Raw genomic sequence first — 10,648 nt, forward strand, 5'->3', positions numbered from 1 at the left:
GAAGGAGGTTGTTCACCTCATCTCCCAGCTCACTCAAACTCAGTGCAACCTCTGAGCTTCCCATTAGCTAAGGACACTACTTGAAAAAATGCGAAAGGCACAGACAAACAAAGGCTTTTCACTCCTTGACAAAGACTACCAGCCACCACAAACCTCTGCCAAGGCACTTATAAGCAGATTTGCTTTCATCTGGAAGGAATATTAACTGATTCGGTTAAGATCAGCAGAGCTTCTGTGTGCCCATCCTGAGGTGACCACGGCATAACAACAACTGGAGAGTAACTGTGCCTGTGCTTAGTTGTGTAGATGTTGGCAGTGTGGCCACACACTTCTCGTGGCACAGATTACATGTGCTGGTGTATTGTTGTACGTGGTGCAACTGGCATTAGGATATGGGGGAAAGCATAGGAAAATTATTCTTGGGTGGATTTTGTACTGGGGGCTCCTGTTCTCCATTACCCTGCTGTCTTCAGTGTCCCTTCCTGGACTCCCTCCATTTTTACCTTTGACAAAAGCACCACTTCTGCCACTGCTTTCTTCTCCAGTCCTCACAGATCTCTCCTACTCCATGACTGAGGAAGCCCAAGACCAATTTTGGGACACAAAATTCCTTTTCGACTCCAGATAACACCTTTCACCTCTGTGAGATCTGGATTCACTCCTTTCACCCTTCAGCGTATCACATCTAAAGCAAGGATAAGGACAATTTTTACTTCTGAATGGTGCAGTGAGATGGTACTGCACAGCCTGTGGACTCCCTAAGGAAACGAGAGGCAAAGGAGCACCCAACCTCCAGAAGCCCTGCTATCTTCACAGGGAAAGGAGCTGGAGCCGCAGACACAAGGGGACCCGCTCCCCACGGGGGCACACGGGGACCTTTGCCGCGCTGGTGACGGGGCCACGTTAAATCTGAGGAGTCTTCAGCACAGCCATTGGCCTAGCCAGGAAGAACGGAGTTGTGTGTGAATGATGTTAAATTGCCCCCCAGGATTCATTAGAAATAATTTATCTATTTTTTCTTTTTCCTGTGTGATAATGCCAAGATGGATTTCTCCAATAGAAGGATGACGTAACCAGACACAGAGCTTTGCTTTCATACACTGGTCACGCCCGGTAAGATTAAGGAAAACTAGTGCTGGGGCTTGACTGCTCCGCTGATAACTGCAGCATTTGGATAAAAAAGACATTTACACTGTCTCCACGTGCTTCATGGCCCGCACTTAAACCACCACAGATGCCGCTGACATAAAACACCTGTGCCCCGGCACATGCATGAACCAGCTTGGTTCGCCTTTCTCCACTTAAATCTTTATGTCTTCGATGTTTGGCACTCCCAGGGCCGGACGAACCAAGGCGCGGGCGGGCGCCGCCTCCGCGCCACCAACTCCCCTCAGCGGCCGCTTACCGCCAAAACTGCCAACTCTGCCCCGTTGCCATGCGCGATGACGTCTCTCTACCTTTTTTTTTCTATTTTCTCATTGGTCCGTTCCATCCATGACGAAGCTTCCAGGTGCCCTTCTCCGTGGTTTGCCGAGAGAGCGCGGCGCCGGGATTTGATTGGCGGCCGGGGAGAAGAATTGCAGCGCGATTGGCTGGAGAACGAGGCGGGTGGGGAGTGTGCGGTGCATTGTGGGGCGCGTGCGCTCAGAGCCGGAGGGATTCATGGCGGCCATCGGTGTCCACCTGGGAGCGACTTGTGCCTGCGCCGCCGTCTATAAGGTGAAGGGGAGAGGAGGAGGAGGTGTCATCTCCGGTCCCTCAGCCCCGCGGGGCGCGGTCCCGGCTCACCGGCGGTTCACAGAATTGTCAAGGTTGGGAGGGACCTTAGAGATCATCTCGTTCCAGCCCCCCGCCATGGGCAGGGACATCCCCCACTAGATCAGGCTGCCCAGAGCCCCATCCAGCCTGGCCTTAAAAACTTCCAGGGATGGGGCTTCCACCCCCTCTCTGGGCAGCCTGGGCAAGAGGCTCACCACCCCCATGGAGGAGAACGTCGTTCTACATGGAGAAGAACTTCTTTCTAACATTCAATCTGAACCATCCCATCTCTTGCTTCAATCCATTCCCTCTAGTCCTGTCACTGCCCAACATCCTAACAAGCCCCTCACCAGCTTTCTTGTAGCCCCCTTGAGATACTGGAAGGGCACAATAAGGTCTCCTCGGAGCCTTCTTTTCTGCAGACTGAACAGCCCCAACTCTCTCAGTCTGTCTGCACAGGGGAGGTGCTCCAGCCCTCTGAGCATCCTCGTGGCTCTTCTCTGGCTGCTTTCTAGCATGTCCAGATCTTCCTTGTGCTGTGAGCTCCAGAACTGGATGCAGGACTCCAGGTGGGGTCTCACGAGAGTGGAGCAGAGGAGGAAAATCGCCTCCCGCAACCTGCGGGCCACACACCTCTTGATGCAGCCCAGGACACAATTGGCTCTCTGGGCTGCAAGTGCCACTGACGTTCCTGTGTCCACAGGATGGCCGCGCCGACGTGGTCGCCAATGACGCCGGGGACAGGGTCACGCCTGCGGTCGTCGCATTCTCGGAAAGTGAGGAGGTGAGGCTTCCCTTCTGAGGTGGGGAGGAGGGGAGCTCTGCCTGAGGCTCACTTCTTTTTTGTTACTTTTTTCCTGTATTTTTTGTTCAGGTTGTTGGCTTAGCTGCGAAGCAAAGCAGAATACGAAATATTTCTAACACCGTGGTGAAAGTAAAGCAGATCCTCGGGCGAAGGTAAGAGGATGGGGACGAAAGGGAAGGCGAGAAGTTTAGTTTTACACATTAAAGCTGCTCAGCGAAACGTCTCAGCACTGATACTGAAGCCATTTTAGTATAATGTGGTAGCAGTTAACCTGGCTTTGACAGAAGGGTGTGTCATACCTTAAAAATTAATTATGTTATGAACTTCTTATTCTACATTTTGTATCAGGAGTAAAGGCAGATGTAGTATTTTATGTTTGAATTTGTCTGTGAAAATCAAATTGTGAAGTTTAGTAACAAGCTTCTTAACATATTGTTGTTACCTGGATGTTTTCCTGTGGCTAAAAAAACAGTGGGTTTATTTATGTTAAACTTCGTATTACTTTTATTACAGTTGTGAAACACATTGATGTAACCAGTTGTGGTTCCCCACTTAGGGGAGCTGTGGCGGTTTGTGCTGACAGTTACAGTGATACTAGAATTAAACTTGCTAATATAAGTCGCACACCAGAGAAGTACCAAAACGCTTCAGTGATTACATAGCTGTGTGTTACAGCTTTTTCACTGAAAGGAGTTGACAAGTTGATGTCCATTCTGATGTATTTCTAAACACTTTTCAGATGCGTAACCTTATGTAGTAGAACATTAAGGATAGTCAGCTTATTGCTGTCACGTTATTTCAGTCAGTGCAACGAAAGTGCCACTAGATTTTTTTTTTATAGTGATTATTAGTGATGCAAGGTTAAAACAATGTTTCTCTTTTCCCTTTTCACTAACTAGTAGGTAGTTTTTCATTACTAGTTTGGGGAAAGGAGATTGAAAGATATCAGCAGTCAGAATTGGGTTTTTCTTCTGTATAAATAAAGAGTGGAAATGTAGACTGGGAATTAGTTTTGGATGGACTATAGCTTCATTGTAAGGAATATCAGCAAAATTTGGTGCAATTACCTTTGAGCATATGATTTACTTTATTGTTTTGAATTTGTCTGGACAGCTCTGGTGACCCACAGGCAGAAAAATATATTGCAGAAAGCAAATGTTCAGTGAGTATGATCCAGTGTTTGTGATGTTTTCAGAATAACTTGTGGCACTTAATACTTTTCCTCTTGGTGCTGTTTGTGCCACACCATGTTTGTGTTCCGTAGCGATAGCTCTCACCCTACAAGGTGTCTGTTTGCTGCTATATAGAATGCTTCTCGATTTATAAAGTAATTAACCATGTTCTGAGCTCTACCATAACAATACAGTCCAACAGGAAAATTATCTCTTGCCAGTTCTCAAAAGGGATAATTCTTAATGTATTTGGGTAATAGCATTTTGGTGTTTTGTAGTGCTGGTAGAAGATGCTCAGGTTATAGCATCTTGTGATAAAAATGTTTAACCACTTGATTTAATCTCAGTATTTAATCTGGATAATACTAGGCTTGTTAGAAACCTTTTTGCAAAACGAGAAAAATTATCCTGGAGAACGCTTTTCTTAAGAAGAGAATGGATTTTTATCTGTGGTTTCTGACTGTTCGTATTGACGTGCTTATATAAATAGTTGTTGTTTTTTTCGTATGGAATATAAGCAGGCAGGTACTTTTATTCTAAATGTTGCTTTTGTCCTAAGGAAAACTTTTTTTTAGAAAAAGGAAGCTTGGAGTCTTTTAAGTCCCTGTAAATGTCACTGTCGTGTCTGTAGGATAATACAAGGGCTTTTTGTGATCTTTGATAAGCATTTTGCGGACATTTACTTTTTTGTAGTAGAGTGCTAACACAGAAGGTATTTACACAGTCCAGTGTTTTTTACTTGGAACAGAAACTAAATTAAAAATGACTTTTTGTTAATAACCAAATAATGTATCTAACATGTTGGCTTTGCTTACAGATAATTGAGAAGAATGGAAAACTTCAGTATGAAATAGATAATAAACTTATTAATCCAGAAGATGTGGCAAAACTAATTTTCAGTAAAATGAAAGGTATATAAATGAAATCATAACATGTTTTAGTTTTTTAAGCTGTTGTCATACTTTTAAAATGTGATATATGGGATGTTTTTTGCTTTTAATCAACATATTCTGCCTGTGTTTATAAACAGAAACTGCTCAGTCTGCGTTGGGTTCAGATGTAAATGACGTTGTTATCACTGTACCGTTTGATTTTGGAGAGAATCAGAAAAATGCCCTTGGGTAAGAGAATTAAGATTTCTCTGTTATTTAACATACCTAAAGGAGACTGGCTGGCAGATCAGCAACGGGGATTCCCCTGCTGGACTTCAGCCTGTGACTATCAGTCAAAACATCGGGATGTTATTTGAAATGGAAAAATATAGAGAGAGGAGATTAAATCCTGACTTGATAAACTTCTCGTGGAATTCACTGTTGTTACCAAAATGAAATTCTTATTCAGTTAAAGTGAGAGGGAGTTTTGGTATCATCAAGGACAGAATATACCATTTTGGATGTGGATCTTCAGTGTCCCTTTTGAAATGCAAATAGTTTCTTGGCCCACCTCTGTATTTCTCATCCCTTCATTTATCTACTCGCCAAACCAAGTAGTGTTTAGTGGTTTTATCGAGGACTGTTTTTTAGGGAGTGGACAAAGAATACATGCCAGTCTTGTACTTGGAAGTTGTGCTTGGAAAAGTTCTGCTGCAAAAGGGCCTCCACATGAAAACATAAGTAGCCTTAAAGCTGTGCCTCATTGGCAGCATCTGTTCCAACTTTCTGATACGAAGAAGCTCTTTTGTTTAACTGCCATTAAATACTGAAAGCACACTTATAAATTTGGTCATAAAACTCTAGCGAGCTGGGTATTTATGGTATGTACAATGACATAACTTCAAAGTGGAGGACATTACTAGTAGGGCGGTCCCAGGGTGACTGAACTTTCAAGAAAACATGTAAAGAAAATGGTAGATTCAAGGTGCAGCAACTTGATTTGGAAGTAAAATTGATTTTCCTAGTATGGTATCTGATGAAATAAGAGAACTTTTAATGCCACACTCAAAGATAAGTTACCGAATTTGATTGGGGTGGGGTTTTTCATCTTGTAGTTGAGGGGAGTTTTGCTTTTTTTTTTTCATGGGGTATGTAGGCTGCTGTATCAATGTTGTCTTTGACAGTGAACACACAGCAGATCCAGCTACCTGAAGAACATGGTAGCAACTAAATTTCTTAATACCTTTCTTCTCCAGTCACTTGGCTTTGTTAATACCGTGCCGTAACCAAGTTCTGAGCCGATGGCCTATGTAGTTCAGCTTAATAGCGTGCGTGACTATAGTGAGCTCATTAAAGTGAAGTGAAATGCTGTTCTGCCTTATCGCAGGGAAGCAGCTGCAGCTGCTGGATTTAATGTTATGAGATTAATTCATGAGCCGTCTGCAGCTCTCCTGGCTTACGGAATTGGCCAAGATTCACCCACTGGGAAAAGGTAAAATCCCAATATTTTACTTCTGTAAATTTAAGCTGCTGTATTTAAATATTGAGAGAGCTTAAATGAGAGGATGCTGTGTTGCCTTAGCAGTCAGTACAAAATAAATTATTTGAAGCTTGCTTCTTTTTTTTTTCTCGCAGTAAAGCGAGTAACAGTTTAGGAGTTGTAAATTTGTAGTGTTTTAAATCCCTTTTTTCTGCTTTTTAATTTTTCAGAATTGTCTTTAAAGATTTGTCCCCACATTCTGTCTTGCCCTTTAGTGAGCTGATTGACTTGAATTAAAATGCATCCCCTCTTAAACAGATTTTGGCGTAGCTGTTTTTCGATTGGGAGAGATGGGGTCATTTTACATGTGCTAGAAGAACTAAAGCAGTGTTCCTGGGTTCAATAGGTGTATTGGATTTCCCTCAGATAATTCACATGATTTTCAAAACAGCAAAGGCTATTGTCACTGTAAACAGATGTTGTTGGTTTTTTTTTCTTTTTGGTGTTTTTTTACACTTCTCCTAGAATTCTTGCCTGTAATATTGAATTTAAAGTTCAGTTCTCAGTGGTGTAAGAACAATGTTGGCTACTCTCACTGTGTGAAATAGACTGATTTTGTTCTTTAGGAGACGTCGTCAAGTAGTCAGTAGTACTAAGATGCATTAAATACAAACACCTCAAATCAAATTTTCTTGACAGAAGTGATTAAAACTTGTGATACATTATATGGTGGTAATCTTTTTAGGCAGTGTGTGGAAGTTAAGGTAATTTTAGATGGTTTATTAATGCTACTTTCAGTTTATTTCTGTTTTTTTTACCATGGCAGCAATGTGTTGGTTTATAAACTTGGTGGAACATCACTTTCTATCACAGTCATAGAAGTAAACAGTGGAATCTATCGTGTGCTTGCTACTAACACAGATGATAGCATCGGTGGAGTTTGCTTCACAGAAGCTCTGGCGCAACACTTAGCTTCTGAATTTCAGAGGTAGGTTTTGAATTCCAAGCATGCTGCTGTCAGGACAGAAACTCTGTTATCTAGTGCTTGCTTTCAAGAAAAATTCATACTCCTTCTAGCTGGTCAGGTTGAGCAGACTGCCTGCATATGAAATGGATTAAGTGAAGTTATTAAAGGAACGCTCCGTTGTTGGGTACCATGGAGGAGGGCTGGGAGGGAATTGGGTTTGTGTAGGTGCTGCCTGACGTTGGTGTTGAACTCTTCAGAGCTCAGCTACAGACTGTTCTGAGTTTTGGGTGATGGATATGATTACAGGCTGCTTACAGCCTTTTAGTCAGAAGCTTTTGGGGTGACAGGGAATTCACCCGTGTGCGTTTTTGTTTGGTTTTCTTGTTGGCGTGAGGGACCGTGGTGGTGCTTGGGTTATCAGACTGAAGTCTGTAAGGCACGTCATTCTGTGATGAACAAAAACGATCAAGGGCATTGATTGGACTCGATCTTAAAGTTCTCTTCCAATCTGGGTGATTCTGTGGTTAGTTCTAGGGAACTTGAGGTGATCAGTTGTGAGCTATCACAGAAGGAGACTTTTTGGATGAGACATGCTCTGTTGTTGACATGTCTAATGTTTGGTGTTCTGTTTCTTCTTAATCTGTGGTGAAAATTAGTGAACTTGTAGGCCTTTTCTTGCTATTCCTTGCAACCACTTTGGCTGAGAAGCTCTTCAGAAAGACTTAAATGTGTTTGGTGAACTCCACTGCCTGACATCAGGATTCCTCTATACAGGGTTCTTTAGTTGAAATTGAAATAGACACTTCTATTCTTTTTGAGCTTTCAATAGTGACATAGTAGAGAATACTAAAATTACAAGGGAAAGTAGCTTTAACTTGTTTTTCCTTTCAGAAAGCATTACCACTCAAATGCCTGCCTTTCTAAACTGACATTTTTTCATTTTTATTTTTAATGTAGGTCTTGTAAACATGATATTAGAGGAAATCCCAGAGCCATGATGAAGTTAATGAACAGCGCTGATATTGCAAAGCACTCGTTATCAACCCTGGGAAGCGCAAATTGTTTTGTAGATTCGTTGTATGACGGATTGGATTTTGATTGTAATGTGTCCAGGTAAAGCAAATGTTGAGCCTACTGCTTTTTTTCTAAAACTGTTCTTGAAGTCTTTCTAGGTGGTATTTAGGGTGTTCAAATAAGCTTTGATTTAATTTTTTTAATTTTTTTTTTAGTGGCAGTAATTTTGGAAATGGAAGTAAGCTAGACGAGCAGCTCGTTTCCTTTCAGCTGTTTCATATTGGTGGTTCTGATTAGAAAATAAAGTGCAAAGTAGCACAAGGAGATGTTGTTACTCAAGGTGGTTTCTCCCCCCACCACCTTATTGGTTTTGTTGTTGGGTTTTCCTTAAAGGAAAGAAGACTTTTGGACTCTTTCATCTAAATGATCTCCAGAATGGTAGAAGCTGTGAAAGTCTTGATGTTGCCTCTTTTTGACAGCTGGAGTAGCAAGATGTTTTCTGTGGTTTTACTTATCCTGCTGTGTCCTGCTCCAAGTCTTTTTTCTCTTGGGATGATGCCTTACTGAGACCTTTAGCTAATTTTGATTGCTTTTCCAGTCAGCAGCAGCTTTAGCAAAAGGAAATAAAGTTTTCAGTTCCAGAACTGTGCATCCACTGCTGCAGCAGTTGGATCTCATAAAACGAGGCACAGTCTGTTGGCACGTGTGAGAAGCAATGCTACTCACAATAACTTGTTTTGGCTCAGTTTTGGATAAGGATGCTAGTCCTGGGGACCGGTGTTGCAGGAGTTGAATTGCTGCATTCGTACGGGGTAAAATCTCCTCTTCAGCCTTGAAAGTGCCCAAAGCAGGCACAAGTTTGGTTTTCCATTTGCTTGGCCTTGATTTGCCTCTGAAAATGCAAAAGGCACATTTGCAGCTTTGTATCTCCATTTTAAGGATGAGGAAGGACTTTTGCTTTTTTTTTTTTTTTCCACATAGTCTTCATGACAATGCTTTTTTATCAAGATGACAATACCAGCTTTTCTCTAGAGTACAGTGAAGTATGAAATTGTGTTCTGTGTAGGTGTTAATGACGGAATCAATAGCACACATTAAGTGGGAAATAAGATTTTATTTTTTTTTTAAATCCCTTAGTACCAACTACAGCTAGAGAATCAAAAGTTCTTCTATTTCAGGTATTTGTCTCTAATGGATAAGGTGACAATTCTTAAATTATTTTTTTTCTTTCTTCTTCTAGGGCCAGGTTTGAACTTATCTGTTCTTCACTTTTTAGTAAATGTGTAGAAGCAATTAAAAAGCTCTTGCAGCAAGTTGGATTTACAGCAGATGATATTAATAAGGTAATAATAGAAACCTCTTGTGTGTAGTATGCTTTATAACTCCACAAGAAGAATATTCATGTGGCCTGGTTTCCTTGCAGACTGAGATTATTTCATGATGAGTTAAAGTATTTTTGGCTCAGATCCATGAAATACCTAGGCTCAGGAGCTTTTAGAACTTGATGTGTTTTTAGTGCTGCATATTGAGTAAATGGGAGAGGATTTGTCTCTGTGTAACTTAGTAGAGCTGAGGAGTACTTTGTTTAGTGTGTGTAGGCTTTCTTCTGCTTTGGGTGGGGTTTGACACTTCTGAAGACAGACAGAGTTTTGACTTTTCTTAATTGAACAAATTGCTTAGTGCCTGTTTAGTGACTGTACTCCTCCTTGTTAGCTTAAACTTAGCAACAGATTAGGGCCCATTCCACAGAGTGCTCTCACAGTGAATAAAGGAACATTACTAGCTTTGTGCAAACGTCTTTTGTCTTTGGTCTAAGAGTAACTTCATCTCAACCCCTGCTCACGTGTGTGGCAAATATTGCTGCATTTATTGCTGGTGGAACTGGCATGTAAGTTGTGCAGCAAAAGTTATCTGGTGCTTTTAATGATGCTTGATGCTATTTCAGACCCTTAATTAGTGTTTGCTGTGTGACAGCTGAGTTCACTGGTAGGCTAATGAAGGATCCCAGGCCGTTGTTCAGAGAACAGTTTGTGGGGTTTTTTTCTGGTGGCATTATTTTAGGTGGCCAAATGTGCAGTTCTCTCAGGCCTTCATGTTTTTGGGGAGAGGGAGGCATGCTGTAAATGTAAAGTTAAATTGAACCTAATTTACAACTCATGTTTTACATGAAGAAAAGTGAGAATTAACTTTGTTTCCAGATCTGGTTGATCTCAGCAAAGTTACTGTAATAAGAGAAGGACTCTTTTTTTCTTGCACAAGATCAGTTAGTGACGGCTAGTTGTCGGTGACATCCCTCAGGGTTTGACACTGGGGCTAATACCATTTAATGTCTCTATTAATTAACATGGATGATGAGGTAGCACGTTTGCAGACAGTACCAAAATGGGGGGAGCAATTGATACCACTGTAGGTCAAGGCTGCCATTCAGAGGAGATGAAAAAGGCGAGAGAAATAAAAGAATATTTCAGTTGAGAGGGACCTACAGTGATCACCCAGTCCAATAGAGAAGAACATCATGAAGATGAATGAAGGCGAATGGAGAGTCTGGGATGGAATGATCGCCTGCAGCAGGACAGGCTA

At 41.8% G+C, this 10,648-nt stretch overlaps 1 protein-coding gene across 1 annotated transcript in view; it reads left to right on the plus strand.

The window, feature by feature from the left end:
• Positions 1 to 1,662: 1,662 nt before the first annotated feature.
• HSPA14 (heat shock 70kDa protein 14) overlaps positions 1,663 to 10,648 on the plus strand; it is a 13,713-nt gene continuing 4,727 nt past the window's right edge. The window contains exons 1-10 of the mRNA XM_009864916.1: positions 1,663 to 1,719; positions 2,462 to 2,542; positions 2,633 to 2,715; positions 3,677 to 3,725; positions 4,553 to 4,646; positions 4,766 to 4,856; positions 5,995 to 6,099; positions 6,914 to 7,075; positions 8,012 to 8,167; positions 9,309 to 9,411. Of these exons, the coding sequence (XP_009863218.1) occupies positions 1,663 to 1,719; positions 2,462 to 2,542; positions 2,633 to 2,715; positions 3,677 to 3,725; positions 4,553 to 4,646; positions 4,766 to 4,856; positions 5,995 to 6,099; positions 6,914 to 7,075; positions 8,012 to 8,167; positions 9,309 to 9,411 (981 nt within the window). The remainder of the gene's footprint in view (positions 1,720 to 2,461; positions 2,543 to 2,632; positions 2,716 to 3,676; positions 3,726 to 4,552; positions 4,647 to 4,765; positions 4,857 to 5,994; positions 6,100 to 6,913; positions 7,076 to 8,011; positions 8,168 to 9,308; positions 9,412 to 10,648) is intronic.

This window comes from Apaloderma vittatum, unplaced genomic scaffold, assembly GCF_000703405.1.
Source record: "Apaloderma vittatum isolate BGI_N311 unplaced genomic scaffold, ASM70340v1 scaffold8452, whole genome shotgun sequence".
In the NCBI taxonomy this organism is placed as follows: domain Eukaryota; kingdom Metazoa; phylum Chordata; class Aves; order Trogoniformes; family Trogonidae; genus Apaloderma; species Apaloderma vittatum.